At 38.8% G+C, this 17847-nt stretch overlaps 1 protein-coding gene across 3 annotated transcripts; it reads right to left on the bottom strand.

The window, feature by feature from the left end:
* Positions 1-5421: 5421 nt before the first annotated feature.
* LOC306759554 (uncharacterized protein) lies at positions 5422-17157 on the bottom strand. 3 transcript variants are annotated; one of them, XM_079245228.1, is made up of 5 exons: positions 17064-17157; positions 10972-11325; positions 8553-9113; positions 7815-8028; positions 5422-6079 (listed from the first exon to the last, which is right to left on the bottom strand). In XM_079245228.1, exons 2-5 carry the CDS (start codon positions 11243-11245, stop codon positions 5824-5826), a joined length of 1305 nt encoding a protein of 434 aa, XP_079101354.1. In that variant the 5' UTR covers positions 11246-11325; positions 17064-17157; the 3' UTR covers positions 5422-5823. The 3 variants fall into 3 exon arrangements, with proteins under 3 accessions (XP_079101354.1, XP_079101355.1, XP_079101356.1); XM_079245229.1 differs by lacking the exon at positions 17064-17157 and adding an exon at positions 16364-16477; XM_079245230.1 differs by lacking the exon at positions 17064-17157 and adding an exon at positions 16417-16448.
* Between the last annotated feature and the right edge of the window lie 690 nt (positions 17158-17847).

Genomic DNA, 17847 nt, shown 5'->3' with positions numbered 1-17847 from the left:
TTTCTTTCTTCAACTCAATTAAATGAAAAAACAGTGTCTTATATTACTAAATTATATTTTTGCAAATTTTTAGTTATTGTTCCTTTTTTAAGTCTCCAGTTATTTAAGTGACTGTTTTAAATTCAGCCTTTTCTTTAATGAAAGGGGATGAATACATATGAGCACAACTGTATTTGCTCAGAAATTAATTTTTTTTAAAATGTTTTTTTGTAAATTAAACAGATGAGACTATTCATAGTTATCAGCGGCAGTCTTTAATCAACTATAATCTGTAGTAATAACACCTGATACCTCATAATACCTGAGCTGGACACTTTATAACTCCAGTCACTTAAATAAGTCATATCACATCACTTCATCTATTGCTCTGCCAATTTGCACGGTTGTTCGGATGCTACTGTTCATACTGTACATATCTACATGTCTACATAGAAAATTACTTTTACCTTTACTTTTATTATATATTTTTAACAAAAAAAGTATGTATATATGTTAATTTCTCTGCATGCCCTTACCTTATTTGTAAAATAGTTGTAAAATAGCTGTATTTCCACTTTTATATCATTATTCAGTGTTTTTATTCTTATTTTTATTATTCAGCACATTATCACCGAAACAAGTTCCTAGTCTGAGAATTGTTCAAAGACAATGGCAATAAAAGTCATTCTGATTCTGATTCTAGTTTGAGTGTGTGGTTTTTGAAAAGCAATATTCGGGGAGAAAAACTCATAGGTTTGCAGAAAAACACACTATGTGCCCTAAATCTTTACAACTAAGTATAGACTGTAAGAATTGTGCTTATGTAAAATAAGCAACATAACTAAATGTGTGGGCAGTTTCCCTAAAAACATGTCCCAAAGTCCTCTGTAATATTCTCCTGTAGGTATTCACTCTGGTTTTAAGTTGCTTGATGTACTGAATGATTGCATTTTCCTGCAGCATTGAAGAAAGTACAACACACTGGTTGTTTTTGCACTTTATTAATTTGACACAGTCTGGGGCCTCAGTAGTGTCTGGAGGGCCCATGGCAGAACAGCTTGACACCTCTTCCTCAGGCTGATCACCAGCCTGGTCACATTTTCCTGTGAGATGGCTATCCTCCTATTCCTCCACCATGCTGAAAGGTTGCTGAAAGTCAACCAGTGTGGTTGGGATTTTCTCTCTAGCATAAAACAGTATTCAGCTGGGTGAGGTCTGAAGTCCTGGCAGGCTGTTCCATCCTGTCTACCCCAAACTCTGGAGGTAATCCAAAATGATCTTGACTGATGTGGGGAGAGCATTGCCATCCTGGCAGATGGAGTTAGGTCCCAGGTTCTGAAGATGTGGAATTAATTCTGGTGTTAATCCTATCAGTGTCTATGATCTACATCACTTTAGTAAAACCAGATAGAGAGATAGATTCCTGAAGTTAGTGACTTTTATTTTGGCATAAATAGTCAGGGTAAGAGTTGGGTTGTGTGAGTATGTGGATAATGTACGTGTAAACTGTGTTTTATGTTATCAAGCACTTTGATATACTTCTGCGAGAAAAGTGCTATACAAATAAAGTTTGATTTGATTTGATAAAACGAAGTGCTACAAATTTGGAAGAAAACCCAGGATACTGAAGCAGATATTTAACAACAAATTAAATTGAAGTTGTAACTGAAACCAAATTTCTTTGAGTTATTATTGACGAAAAATTGAGCTGGAAATCACACAAAGATCATTTTAAATTCAAAATGTCCAAATCTATTGCAATTCTGTATAAAGCCCAAGATTTCCTCTCTCAATAATCAGTAACTAATTCAGTAGTTTTATTGCAGAAGAAATCCATAAGAAATATCTGTAATAAACCTGACAGTGAGCTAGCTAACCCACTATTTATCTGTTTAAATATTCTGAAATTCAAAGGCTTAGATGATTATATGGCAATACAAACAATGTACAGAGCAAAAAAAAAAAAAAAAACAACAAAAACTTCTACCTCAACATGTCCAAAACTTGTTCAAAATGAAGGAATCCAGTAATAACTTGAGAGGAACTTGGTTATTTGTCAAACCAAAAACACAAACTACTATAGAAATATTACTCTGTCTCTGTTAGAGGAGTAAAAATCTCAATAATATAAAATAAAGTTGAACTTTTGTTGCTTTTAAGAGAGTTTATAAAAACAACATGATTTCTTGTTATAGAATAGAAAACGAAGTTAGTTGATTTTGTGCTGTTATTATTATTATTACTGGATTGTGTGCTGTTCTTTGTTTTGTTGCAGTGAAAGAAAAATTCACTGATTTACTGAAAGATGAATTTTTGAATGTCTGCGTTAAATTTTTCAGAAAGGGTTGAGAAAACATTCCTAAGCTTTTCCACTTCGGTGTGCAGGCCATTGTGAGGAGATTATATGTAAATCAGCTCAGATCAGAACTAAAAAAAAACCGTCAAATTTCTGGAGCTCATCCACAGAGCAGAATCTGCAGGAGTTTCTCACACATTAACTGTAACAGCAGCGATTCTCCCCTGCAGCAAGAAGTTCAGAGCTAAGTTTGTGTGACCCAGATAATTAAAGGGGAGCAGCAGACTGGCTCCACTGGTTGAACTGCTTTCACATCTGTTGTCATAACAAACGCATCATTTGTAACAAAAAAAAATTATGCTGGCTGAGTGTAACTCAGAGATTCTCGCTGTGGGATATTTCACCCTGTTATGAAAGCAGTTGTGTTTTACACCTTTTTAATAATGCGCTGCTTCATTTGAGGAAATTAAATGGTTATTTCACCTGAAAAACTTCTTAATGCTCAGACGGCAATTAAAAGCAGATCTTGAGATTGAATTATGTTCAGATGAATCTAAATTACCATTCTTGATCAGTGTTTCTCTGTTTCTGTACAAAACCACTGTGCTTGAAGAGCTTGGAGGAACAAAACTTCACTTTAACACATCACTGAGATGCATTTAAAGCAAGAGACTGGTTATGCTGGGCAGCTCCCAGAGCAGCACCTGCACGGACCCCAAAAGTCCCAAGTTTGTTCCCCATAAAATGAGTCTACTTGATCTGATTAACTGGGATTTTGGTGAAAATATTCATAGATGAAACTGAATATTGCTGTTTTAAACTTATTAGAAAATATATAATTTCACAGGCGGTGAGCTCATTTGATTAAATATATCTGATCCTTTCAATTAGAGATCAGTGGAGCAGTGGTCCCTCAAGAAGTGGACATATTCTCAATTTTTTACCCTTGTGTTAAAACAGAGAAAGTTAGCCCAGAAAAACAGTGTTTAGACTACTGTATTAGTTTAGTTTAGAGCTCATCGTTACATAATTTCTGCTCTTCAGTTTCAGAAAGGAAACGTTATGAAATGACTAAACCAGTACTGGCACACAGACTAGAGAGAGACAGGCTAATAGAAATATAAATATACATATTTTTATTATGTCTACATTCAGGCTAAAGTTAATGCAGCTGATGGATAACTGCATCAGTGTAGCATTGGTAACATTATCTGAGCTGCTGGGTGATGTAGGTACATGTGTAGGGATGCTTGTAATTGTAAAAGCAGCATCACTGTGGGTTTAGAAGTGGGTAGACTCAATGCTGACTGAAAAAGAAGTAGGTATACTCTGTATACCCGTGTATACCCTGGACTACACCACTAATAGTGATTATTAGTAATGACACACCCAGAAATACTCTGACACTTATTATTACATCCCAGAAGAACTGTGAGGAGGCAATGAAAAACCATCCATCCATCCATCCATCCATCTTAACAAACATAGATATTTTTTATAAAGAAAACATTTCGAAAATCTCTGAAATATTCATTTCAAACAGCCGCCAGTAAAATTTGTGTAATTTTGATGACTTCTTTGTGATTTCAGATGAAGCTGGTTTGTTTCTGGGTTTCAGGCGAGACAGTGGATCTCTACAGGACAAAGTGAAGCTGCTCATCTCTGTCTTTGAATGCACAGAAAAGGATATTCACTAATTCCCTCACAGATTGTAAAAAGTGCAGCTAATCAATGATCATAAGATTTTTATGTGTTACAAGGTATGTTTTGAGCAAAACCAGCCATCAGCATTCTGGCTGAGGATTTTTGCTTTGAGTTTGCAGAGTATAATTTCCATTCTCAGAAAGCCGTATCGTCTGTGTGGAGAATCATGGACACATAATCCTGACAACTATTTGGATGTCTCTTCACAGATAATTTGCACGCACACCAGGGATCTTTTTGCAGAGATCTATTTTTGTGTTATCATGCAGATTATAATCTATATGTGATCACCTTCAGATTCCAGTATGACCAGTTTATGGCCCTGAAGTGACCACTCAGGAGAAGACACGATGCCACACACTAGACGCTGTATGGAGGTAAATATGGATGCTACACGTCTGCATGTTTTTACCAGTTTTTAAGCTGCTTTGGACTTCAGAGCATACAAAATAACAAGGATTTTGTTTTGTTGATTGTTCATATCTGATCGTACCGTGTCCTGCTTACTCTGGTTCAGAACTGTGACGTCCGTCTCACTTCAAGCATGTAAATGTTGGATGAACTGCAACAAATGACCGTTCAGACTGAAAAAATCTGACATGCCTCTCATTTAGTACCACATATGAAAGTGGCTTGGACTGGATTTGTTGACACTGGATTTCTGCTGTTCAGGCTCTTATAGTGAATTAGATATTGGTCAAATATGGACCTAGTCAGATTGGAGCCAGAATGAACGCAGCCTCACATCCCACAACTTTCAAGGCTGACATTTGCAGCAGCTTTGCAGACCAGATGGGAAGCAATCGTATTCAATTCAACCATCAAACCTCAGCATCAGATTTAAAAAACATAGGTTTGTTTGACAGGATGCAGTAGATTAGAGTCCAGAAATAGGATTTGTTTGAGGAAAGCAGAAGTGTTTATGTCAGAGTCACATACTGCAAATTCAGGCCCAACTTGCTAATTAAAGCAGGCGTTGTGTATATGAAACATGAGAGATTCAACTTTTACTGTCATGGAGTAACAGTAAGAAACCAAACACACCATTTGAGCTTCAAAAGTTATATTTTTGACTTGATGTGTATGTTTAGTCAATGAATTGCCTCTAATTACAGTAATCCATATAGCTCATTAATCTCCTGTTGACTGAGAGTTCAAAAGAGACTAAGTGCATCTCATTCTGTTTTGGTTTTGGCCTCTTTGGGTACCACAAACCAACAAATTCATCAGCAGCAGTGAGCCGGCCAGCAGGGCAGAAATATAGTGCAAACACCGAGAGCACGTTATCACATAATGACAGCCCCGGCACTGAAAATAAACTGCAGTTTCTCCAGGAATAGCTGCTCAGAAGCAACAACTGGTTGATGCGGAAAGCAACTGGAAGAAATGGAAACATTTTTTTCAAAAAATGGTTTTTATTCTGTCGCACAAAGTTTCTGGAGAGTCGAAATAATAAAATGTTTGACACTTGGATGCGCTTTGTGTTTTTTTTTTTAAAGTCAAACCAAATGCAGACATTTTTGGGAGAGTTTTTAAGTACTCAAGAGTTTAAAACCTTAAATAAAGGCACTGGAATAGCTTAAAAGGACAAATGGTTTATGACTACAGCATTGTTCAAAGGCATTCTCGGCCACTAGCAGGCTGAAGTCTTGTATTTCAGATAATAAAGCACAAATCCACATAAAAAAGGCTGCGCACAGGAGGAGCAAAAACACAAGTTAAGCCGTCACAGAGCTGGAGGTTATAGTGGCAGCGGGTGTAGCTGTGCTCAAATGCAGACCACAGGAATGGACTATTTTTGGAAAGATCGCCTCCTCTTAGAGAAGAAAGCGCGACTCGCCTTCTCACTGAGCGTCCAAGATGTCTGTTGGTAGGATGTCTGGTTTGCCACTCGGGCTCTGTGATGTCTCTTTGGACCAGGAAGAGGGGGTGACCTGATTATAGAGGACGTCCTGAGAGACAAAAAGGGGATCTTTGAGATTGAGGATGTACATGAGGTACAGATTGAGAGCAACCATGGCAAGGAGTGGGAAGACTGTCAGACCGGAGCCAAAGCCTCGCCAGGAGCTGCATGTGTTCAGGCTGCACCAGTAAACAAGCCTGCAGAGGATCAAAAAACACCAAACAGGAAATCAGATCGAGTTCAAACATCAATGATAAACACTCATAACTTCCTGATGGATGGTGATTACAAGTGGAAGCACGTTTACGGCAGTCAGTCAGGTTTATATTTATCTAAATGTTATTATAAATACTAATAACATAAACATTTCAATGAATTTATTTATATGGTCAAGCTCACTTTATGATGGGATCATTTAATCTGTTGTGTTAAAAGTGACAAAGCCACGGAGAAAATGACAGAAACAAACTAATCTCGGGAGTTTTGTTGCATTTGTCAGCTCATTTTGGACTTTTCTGACTGATTTTACTGTTTTTAATCTGTTTTAATATTGTCACATTATAACACTTTTTAGCACTAATAATATGTTTATAACTTATCCAGCACCAAAGATGGGTGCAGACAAAGTTTGTGACTAGCTGGTTGAAATAAATGATGATTTAACACTACATACTGGTAGAAAACGAAAACAGCAGAAGGAAGTCACAGCTTAGCCAATCAGGTTAGTAGGAAACGTCTTCAATCTTTAGAGAAAAAAAAATGTATCTCAAACATGTTTCTAATAACTGGTTTAAAGCAACTGGTTTCAAAACTTTAAACTCTGTGATGTATATTTTTAGAGCCGTCGTCGCCCTACAGCGTCCCACGACTGAAAAAAATGCACTTCTCAACTTTTTGTCCCAGCTCAGAGCATCACATGACAACTGAGTTTTACTTTACAGCACAGTGTTACACGCCTGCAACTGGATATCAACCCAACAGTCGTGATTAATACACACATAGCTGATTCAGCAAAGAAACCCAGGAGGATATTATTGGAGGAGGAAGTAAGAAAAGTAAAGATAAAAAGTAACAGAGCATGAGGAAAGGCAAGAGTTAACAGGACTGACTTTTACTGGCTGGAGAGAGCTCAGAGAAGAGACAGGAGGCAATTCTGAATTAACCATCATTATGACGCCAAAATGTGAAACTGCGCCAAAGTTCAGTAGTGGGGCTTTAATGTGATTAAACTAGGCTGTGTAGTGTCAGTAAATATTCTGTTATATGTTATATTGTCAGTGGTTGTATTTCAGAAGAGATATTTGCCCTGAATTAAAACAAACGTCAAACAATAACTGCGATGGACATCCACAACAGTTAAATGGAGACAGTTCTTATCAGGGACTATCTGGGAGATTATAAACTGGGAAAGACTCTTGTCAGCCATGTGAATTTATGATTTGTTGGCTCACAGTAGAAACATCCGGTGAATCGAGTCATTTTAACGTATTTTCTGTCTCAGACAAGATTTCGAGTTGTTTCCATTCCCGTAAATGTGGATCAAGTCCTCATTAAAATCAGCAAAAACCACCTGAAGCATGTCAATAAACATTTTTGCATATTACAAAGAGGCTTCAATTTTTCTCATTTTCATTCAATAGGGGCTAAAGTTTGCTAAGTTGCTACATGAACAATCAAACATTCGATAGCAGCTGTCAAGAATTTGCCACAACAATCGGTGAGATTAATAACATAACATAACGTGATGAATCAAGCTGTTGCCATTTAAGGTTGCTAATAAGTTTCCTTTTATTTGATTCACATTTTTTCTTTCAGGCCTGTTTAAGCATGTTTAATTTACTCTGATTTAACCAGCTTTGTTAGCTCTGTAGTGATTTTTACAACTTCGTTCACAACCATCAAACCTTTCTCTGCTCCATTTTACAGCCTCACCTTCCAAAGATGAAAATGGCAACCAGTATAGGAACCAACTTCAGCTGGTCTTGAGGCAATAAAGCGGCCATAACGACGAGGTTGAGGACATAAAGGAGTAACTGTTCCAAGGACGTCGTGACAAACAGCTGCTGAAGTTTCTGTCTTCTGGGAAACGTCTCCTGCAAGTTCAAGGAACCGTCACAGAATTGGCACATTGCACCCATGAGCATCGCTGCAAGGGATAAAAGAGCAATAAGTCAGTCAGCATCTTCAATCTGGGCCATCTTTCCACAACAAGTTCTCAGCTAATGGCAAACCAGTCTGACAGCATCCTAAGTGCTTCATTTGAATACAGCAGCTGCCAGCAGAATGTCCTACATGCAAATACTTTTCACTCTCATTTGTTTGATAAATGGGTGAGAGGAATTCATCTGGGCTGGGTTTGGTTTGGATGATTTTGCCACCTGGCCTCTCTTTCTAAGTCACCAGGCTGAGAAGTGAATAAAATGACTGTGACAATTAGGCCACAGCCCGGGAGAGCAAACCTCTTATTGTAGTTTCCATTTAGAAATATGGAAGGAGAAAGGAATTATGCTTCTCTCCAGAGGCCTGCGGAGATGTCTGCTGCGTTTGAGGTTGAGAGCGCATGACATTAAAAAGGACACTGAAGCGTTCCAAGACAAAATCCCGTCCTCTTTTAATCTTTATCTGTCATGTGAGGCAGTGTTTGTGAGAGCGCAGGTGTTTGAAACGTACCCAGCAGGATGGGGAGTGCAGCCACCACGCAGCAGCAGAAGGTAAAAAGCATGCGGCTGCTGACGTCGGGGCAGTCAGGGGGTCTAATGGGGACGTAGAAATAGAGTGCATAGAGGATCCCGGCTGCACACAGAATGGATGCCAGCACTGAGAGGAAAGCTGGAACTCGGCCACTTTGACAGCATTTACACTGGCAGCAGCGGTAGCAGCATCGTCCCTGATCTGAAGCCTCCACCGCAGCCGTGCAGGTCTCTCCTCGGCTCTCTGAGCTCCACACGGCCAGCTCAACGCTTTCTGGCAGCGAGCCTATCAGAGGCCGGCCCTCATCCACAGTACAGTCCAGATTAGTGGATTCTGGACTCCATCTCGGCATATCCGTGCCATTGGGAATGTCCCCCTGAGAGACTGGTGTTGGAGGGCCGATGCAGTTTTCCGTGGTGGCATCCAAACCGTGCGCTGTGATGATCGGACTGGAAATGGTCTGATCCCGCTTCCCTTCTTTGGTCTGATCTGCTGCGGGCTTTTCTGGGACATCTGGCTGCTGGTGGCGTGGAGCTGAGCCTGTTCAAATCAAAGCACATTTTAAAACAGAAACAGAAAAAGAAATCAACTGCAGGGTTTCATTGATCATTTGTTCACTTCTGAAGGTCCAGAGTATCTTAGAGTCCAGAGTCTCGTGTAAAGTGTTACTGATGCATGAGGCTTTTTCATTAAATTCCTCTGGATCTATCTGTTTTATAGTACTGAAATAACAATAAACTCTTTCAGCATATGTGCTACCTGTATAGTAGTTTAATCTGCCATGGCTGATAAAAAGCGTTAAAGACGCATAAATAAGTAACTAGTGATCTTCATCAAAAGACCAAAGACTCTGTAGTTATTCCACAGCTGAAAATATGACCCATGAAATGCTTGAGAGAAGTTTACTAAAACTTCCGCTTTCTAAGAAATACTTTTATATGTGCTTGGTTTTAAAGGTTTCCTCTGTGCCATCAGAAGGAACCAGTGAGCTCAACGGGCTGATGGTCACAGACGGGGCATTGAAGAGGCTAAGTCTATACAAAGCAGCGGAGATTGCTTGGCCCAGGTGTAGGTTGACACGCCACTTCACCATGCACTGTTGATCCAACAGCACAGGAAACAAAATGTACAGAAAAGCCAGATAGTTACACCACAACATCGAGTGTATTTCTATTGGTATTATTGGCTGAGAGATATTAGAAATGTCGTTTCACAGCATATCATTCACAATTTTCACAATGTTGAGGTAGGGAAGGGTGCCCCTGCAACACTCTGGGCCCAGGGGCCTGTGCATTTCTAATCCGGCCCTGCGCTTCACCATGAACCTTCATGGACCGTCTATCCATAACAGATTTTCCACTTGGATTATTTCATTGCAGATTCAGTCATTTTTATTCCTTGGTACATTATCTTTGTGGCAAACAAAAAAGTGTCAACTCGCGCCCTTGCGGTCAAAACCCTCTGGCCAAACGTCTGATATACCAGTAACGTACCCTCCTTATAAACAGTACACATCACCTGCCCAGGTAGCAACAGAGCGTCCCATAACAGCAACAAGTTGAATAACATTTAAATAATTGGCTCCCATACAGGGTGAGGAACTCATACAACACTTTTTATCCTGCTTTTATTGATGATAAAGTGTGTCCTGGAGGCATTTTTGTTAAAAAATGATTAAGCATAAACTGTGCTTCAGGAACTGAGATTTTGATATGTTAAAGAAAAATAGACAATTAAACTGAGATTAAGAGACTGAATGTTGAAAAGAAAACCTTCCTTCTGTTGCTGCTGGTCCTCTCATCAACATCTATCAAACCTCTGAGACTAAAGGGGTGGAAAGTTATAAACACTCTAAAATTCCCCCCCAAAAAGAAAGAGAGAAAGAAAATCACCACCCAGACAACAGTAGTCCCTGCTCCTATGATCTCTGCTGGCATTGTTGTGGGAAAGTTGCTGATTTATCTGATGAGGCTCTGCCCTGAAGTCTTTTTGAAGTGTTTTATTGGACTTATGGATATAAATCTCTCTATCTGTCCCATTACTGGCTTCTCGGAGCTAGAGCGGCACAGCTAGGAGAAAGAAAGAAAAAGAGACCACAAAAAAGTGTAGCTTTATCTTAAAATGGAAGATTTGCATGAAAAACGGTTCATTTCCTCACACTCATCTTTTCTTTTTTTCGTTTTACAATTTATCTAGAAAAACTCATAAAAAAGATTTTTTTTAAAAGTTATTCTGTATGATAGTCATGAACTATGATAGTCATTTTCATTCTGATGTCATCATTGTTGTTTTTCTCCAGGGAGATGACAGAAGCTGCACGTCTCGATCTTCTCAAATCCCGAAAGCCTTGATCAGTAAGCAGACGGTTAAAAGTAGAAAAGTGGCAGTAATAACTCACTGCTTGGCCGATCTCTTGCTGGTGGCAGTTCCAGGGAGCGCTGGGAGCCGGAGACAGAGTGGGAGGACGAGTGGAGCTCCTCCACTGAGGACTCAGGGCTGTCTGACACCGGCGCCAAGGAGATCTGGGTGTCCAGGTCCAGGAAAGGGGAGAACGAGAGCCTGGCTGGGTCAATGTCTTGGAGCTGGTTGATGATGTCGCTGATGGACTCCTTCATGCTGTCGAGCTCCTTCGCGTTCTGCCGGTTAGTGGCCTGAAGCCCTGAGGCGCTCATAGTAACACGGCCTGAGAGGAGCAGGAAGAGGTCCAGACAGAAACCAGGCCAAAAACAGCTAAAAAAAAAAAACACCAGACCTGGGACACAGAGAAGTGTGAGAGTGAAAATCAGTGCATGCATCTCTCTCTTAAAACACTGAATTTAATCTAAACTAGTGTCAGTGGGGAGAAAAATATCTGACAAGTCATCTAAAAGTTTTTAAAAGACACGTTTGGAGCCAAAAGATTAAATAATTATCTGGATTTCCTCCTTAATATGGTAATATTCAGAATAATATGGCAGACGCAAAAGAAGACAAATCAGTATTTTTTACAATACTTGTTTTCTTTGGCTTTTTCTGATTTCTGTCATTTTTCTGGAAAGTTTCAAACCTCTGATGGGACTTCATGTGAGCTGATTGCATCTAGAGATAATAAGTAAGATAATAACTAAGATAATAACTTAGAAATAAAGAAAACTCTCCCACTCGCATAAAATCAGTTTTCCTTCCTTCAAGGTTGAATTGTCATTGCAGGTTTGTGTTGCTTTTTCTTTTGTTTGAACTTTTCTTAAAAGTGCAAATGTGTTGACGTTTAACTAAATCAACACATACGAGTTGTACATTATGATGTGGTTTGTTCTGAACAGATAGAAAACAAAAGAAAAGAACACAGCTGTACAGTCTGCAGGAAGTTCACAAACCACATAAAGCTCTGATGATGCAGCTGGGACATTGAGGTTGTAGCTCTTCATGCTTCCAAAGCTTGTTGGAAGTTTATATTCTACAATCATGTGGAATTCAGGTATGCTAAGACTGAAAACTATCCCAGCTCGTATCTGTTTCAATACTAAGCTATGATTTTACTGAAAACTTCTAAACCCTGAAGGTTTCCTGGAAAGCTCAAATTTCTCAACCAAAACCTTTTTATTTCTCATCCTTAATAGAAAGTAGACACATGAAATTTTAGAAGTGTAATTTCACTGAAATTTAATTTTCAACCTTTAATTAAACATATATAAAGGATGTTTCTTTTATGTGTTACAACATCGACTGATCATGAGTAAACTCAGCTATCAGTGCTTGGCTGAGGATTTCTGTTTTTTTATTTTAACAGCATCTGTTGTCTGAAAAAAAGCACAGTGCAGTGAGATGCTAGCATACTATAAGAACAAATTAAAACAGGGTATAGAGGACAGGTTGAGCAAACAGAGTTTACATTTGGGAAACTCTCAGAGGACGGAGGTTAGAAGTTTGCTGATTTGCTCCTGGTTGCATGGGAGCTAACTGTGGAAGGCACGTTATAGGAGCACCAGGCCGGACAGTCTGGACCTGGGCTAACTCAGGAGCTAGCAGAGGGAAATCTTAGAACACATCGGTGGCTAGGCTAATGGACAAACCTGCTGCACTTGATAAGAAATGGTACCAAGACAGCTTACTTCAGGAGCTAAGGCCTGTTCCTATTGGCTTATGAATCCTGGTGCCTCTGTCGTAAGCAAATTTCTGGTTAGACCAGTACTCCCACAGCAAGCAAACCTCCCATCGGCTTGCAGAGAGCAACAACTTCTCACTTAGCATTGCTTTTACGTGTTTTATATGAGAACTGTACTACCTCATGGCAGCATTAGGCGAGCTAATAGCTCTAAAAAGGTGCACAGACAATGGCTCACAAGACAAATGCTCACAAAACTGTTTTTCAGTTTTTATTTTGTATTTAGGAAAAATGCACACAAGAAAAAGAAATGAAAAAAAAAAAAAAAGAACTAGTAGGCTGCAAGGTGGAACAGTGGTTAGCACTGTGGCCTCACAGCAAGAAGGTCACTGGTTCAATCCTTGGCTGGCGAGGGGTTTGATCAGTGGCCTTTCTGTGTGGAGTTTGCATGTTCTCCCTGTGTATGCATGGGTTCTCTCTGGCTTCCTCCCACCATCCAAAGACATGCATGTTAGGTTAATTGGTTACTCTAAATTGCCCATAGGAATGAGTATGAGCGTGAGTGGTTGTTCATCTCTCTGTGTGGCCCTGCGATGGACTGGCGAGCTGTCCAGGGTGTACCCTGCCTGTCGCCCAAGCTGGGATAGGCTCCAGCTTCCCTGCAGCCCTGAATTGGATTAAGCGGTTTAGAAAAGTAAAGTAAGTAAAGAAATGATTAATTTCAACATTAAATTAAATTCTCACAATTTACTAATGTTTACTTTTCAAAAAGACAAGTCAATCTCAACTCGGTTTTAAAATACCAAGTAGACTATTTATGTGCAATCCACTAACCTAAATGGTCTATATCATTGCTATAGATTTATTACCCTCCATATTCTATACATTCCTGTGCAAACTCCTCAGATATACTTTCATTTTTTTATCATACTTTAACATACTTTCATTCACTATCCTTACAGCTTAGTCTGATTAAGGGTAGCAGGGAAGCTGCAGTCTATCCCAACAGTCTTTAGGGCCAGAGGCAGAGTACATCCTGGACAGATCGCCAGTACATTGCAGAATTTTCATTTATTTTAGATTATATTATAATAATTATTTATAATGTACAACATAATGTACAGATTTTTGTACAACTCGTATTATATTATATTATATTATATTATATTATATTATATTATATTATATTATATTATATTATATTATCACTGTTGCTGCAATTGCCTTTTTTAAATATGTTCATATGTCTGTACTTCTTTTTTTTTTTTTTTTTTTAATGGACCTAGAGTCTAAATAAAGAAAAACTATAACTGTCAACAATTAACTGTAACAATGTAGTCTTTATCATTTTAGTGTGTAAGAATGATTACCATCGAGGGGTAAAGATGAGCATATAAATTGCGTAAAATGGATGGTGGCAAATTCTTCAATACATTTGCATGTTTTTATCTGGGAGTGGGTCCAGTGGAAACAGGTAACTACTGCAATATATGTCTGCATTCTTCTACGTTCCTTTTAAAGTATTAGTTATCCCACATTAGCCTTGCACTTCTCAAACAAAGCTGCTAGAAAAGTTTTCAAGCTCAACTCTTTTCACACTCTTAGATGTTTGTTCAGTCAGAGACACCGTAGTAAACATGGTTATGGCAGCTGCAATGTACGTATGTGGGGCCACGGAAAGTAGATATAGTTATATGACATTGAAAACATAACAGCTGTTTAATAAAGTGATTAGAAACCAATAAAAACAGTTTTTAGTGATATATTACATTTTTTTCTGTCATTGACCTTTGATTATATAACATGCTGCGTCTTTAAGTTTGCCTGTTTTTTGGAGCTTACCACCTGATTTACTGAAAGCTCATATCACCAGGATGCTTCCAAGTAACCCAGTAATAACTTAAGAAAGCTCATTTTCTTGAGCTTCAGTAAAAATATCTCAAAATATTGTTTTTGGCAGGCATAAAACTTGGACATGTACCATTTGGAGGTAGATTTTTAAGGGAATTTATTAAGATGAAAAAGATTGCAAATGTCTTTTGTGCACATCAACCTTTAAAGACGGAAGTAGACTCTGTGTAATCAGATTAAATTGGTTCTTCAGAAGGTTGCAAGCAGTGCTCTGACCTTTGTTGGTTCAATAGCCGCTTGTGAAATCTGGCACTTTTTACTTTTTAAAAAAAATAAACTATATGAAAAGTACATTTCAGAAATATAAACACTGAGACCAAATGTCGGTTTGTTGCAGGTATCAATAAGGTCCTGTTAGTGGTCTGCTGAAAACATGGCAGTAGGAATCAGTGGTAGGCGTAGTCTATGTCCTTAATGTGGAATAAAAAGTCCAGGGGACATCCATTGTTTCAGCTTCTTTTTTTAACTTTACTTGATAACATAACGATGACATGTAATCATAATAAAAATATGTCTATTGATTAGTCTGCAACACCTAAAGCAAATAAAAATCTGCTGACTTTTTTCATGTCACAAACCGACCAATCAGAACAGACTGGCCTTTTAGGGGGATGCCTTTTAGCAGACAGGAAGTCAAACAAAGGTTTTGGAGTTAAAAACAGAGGTATGGGAGGGTGCAGGGTGTTTAATCTTCAACATCAAGACACAAAAGTTGTAATTTTGTAAATGCATGGATGTTGGATGGCGTATTTGCAAATGAACCACTTCAATAAACATCAGTGATTCACCCTCATCCACTCACTGAGGTTTTATCTTTATTTACAATGTTTATATGACAACATATTGTTTCATAAATATTCTTTTCGAAATAAACTGAATAACTTAAAATGAAAAGTCAAATAAGATTGAAAATAAAGAAAATCATCATGTACTGTCTGTACATGATGATTTTACATGATGTACAATACTGTGAGGAAAAAATGTGGCGCCGTTTGTTAATTCAGGCATCAGTGGGTTATACCAATAACACTAAATAAATATATTGCATATTTTAAGGCCAAGAAAAAAGGCCATCGTGATGCTGTGACGCTTAGTTTTCAGCCAGATCAATTCATTTATGTCAGTAAATGCTTATGAAAATACAATAGTAGTAGTAGTAGTAATGGTGATAGGACGTGTTGTAATAAAACAAGAGCAGGAAGGAATGAGTGGAGAATTTCACAGAAATATAATTAAACATATGCCATATTTAGTTAGTTTCAACGCCTTGTTGTTTAACAGGTGCAGGAAAATTGTTGTAACGAGAGAAACAATCAGTCACTTCATGGAACTGCATCTGCGCGTAAATGTACTAATTGTGACAGAGCCACTGCTTCCACTGAGATAATCTTCCCCAGCACTTATTGCTTGTGACAACTTGTGTCAAGTTTCATTGTCTTCTCGTGGGTAAAAAGCAATTATTTCTTTTTAGAGGATGTTTTTTATAGTCCTAAAAAATCCAGCAGATTCACAATGTTCACAAACCTATAGACAAGCTGCTTCCAGACATAGAGCATGATGGCATTTAGAAAAACTGCTCAAAAATCACATTTATTCAACATAAAACCAGTGAGCTGTCATAGCTCTCCTTATGCAAGTAGTCACTATTATGAGAGTATTTCTTACGGTGTTGCCATAATAACTGTCTTTTACACTGAACATAGAGTGAAACATTCAGCTCTTTACTTATATTATACAAAAAAATACTTTTAATTGAATATGATCGTTTGGTCTTTTTGGTTACAAGAAAACTAACTTTATCTTGCAGACTCTCCATTGAGCTTCCTTTTACGCATGAAGTCCACTTACAGAATCCAAGGATCAGTCAGACGAAAGGAAAATGGCACCAATCACGCGCTTTTGTCGGGCTCACGGTGTTTGAACGCTTCCAGAGGCTTCTTTAACATCTGCAGATTGAATTTGGAGGGTTTTCTGCTGGACCTCTTGGCGCACATTCAAACTTGCGGCACGCAAATCTCCGCGCAAAAACCACGTTCCTCCAAACATATGAGGACTTTACCATGTATAGAGGCGCAATTAGGAGGCGTCGGACTTTAAGGTGAGAGTGGAATAAATCACGGAGCTGTTATCGGAGCTGTTGTGGATGGGGAAAGGCGCGTGAGGGGGGCCAACGTGAAAAAAAAAGAAAACTTTCTCATCTTGCTGCTGAGCAACTCTTAAAACGAAAACTTTCAGCGATTCCCCCTTCACAGAGCGAGCGAGATCTGGATTATTGTAAAGGGGGGGGTGCAGGAAATGCCACATTTATTGATAAATCAAATGAAGCGCTCGCGCCTCCGCGAAGCGGTGCTTAAAATACAAACGAGTCATTCAGAAATCTTCAATCTTGTGGCCACGCAGATTCCAGCAGTTTCACACACTTAACTTAGTCTTGACTACAAGCCTGGCGATAAATTCCCACGAATTAAAAACATTTCCCTTCCAAATGCACTTACTTTTTACTTTGCAGAGTATTCAGGTGCTTTTGCTCTTCTCGCCGTGTGATAAAAAAAAAAAAAAGACCCTCCGTCCTCGTCTGCCTTTCTTCCCTCCCCCTCCGTTTGCTTTTTGTCTTCCAGGATCCTGAACTTCTGAATCAAATTTCAGGACCGACAAAATACTAGGCTTTTCCTCCGCCCACACAGGGCTGTTTTTCCCCCCTCCTTTCTTCCTGGGTACCATGTCAAACACCATATGGAGCAAATAAAGCCGAAGGAGGCGCTTACTCTCAGTTTACCTTCAAATCCAACAATAACAATCACATCCATCACAAGCGCAAGTTTATCTAAACAGGACAGTAAACATTTACACTGACTTTCCTCTAACATCCACGCGGGATGAGCGTTTGCACCGCTGGGGACGTTTTAAGTCCCATATTCATTCCTCAAAAATCACCAAGCTGCTTGTTGATCTTAAAATCCGCAACACAGCAGCTTCTTCCAGCTGATTCGTGTGAAGTGTGAGCTTATAGTAATCAGCTGTGTGTTGTGACATGTTCAGTGTTTCATATTCACATGTACTCAAATGATCTGATTGGAGATGCTGCACCAGCGATTGACGAAACAAATGTGAACTTAAATACGTTGTAAATCTAACTCCAGTCTTTGCACAAATCTAATTTTCCATTTAATGTTATCAAACATTTCAGGGATAAAAAAAAAATAATAAAAAAAAAATCAACATTTTTTCATAATTGAGAAGTCAAAGTTGAGGAGCTTGAGTGTTTAGAAAAACATGAAA

Source organism: Telmatherina bonti (assembly GCF_933228915.1).
Source record: "Telmatherina bonti genome assembly, chromosome: 8".
Lineage (NCBI taxonomy): Eukaryota > Metazoa > Chordata > Actinopteri > Atheriniformes > Telmatherinidae > Telmatherina > Telmatherina bonti.
Note: the sequence above shows the minus strand (reverse complement) of the source record. Positions and strands in the feature narration are given on the sequence as shown.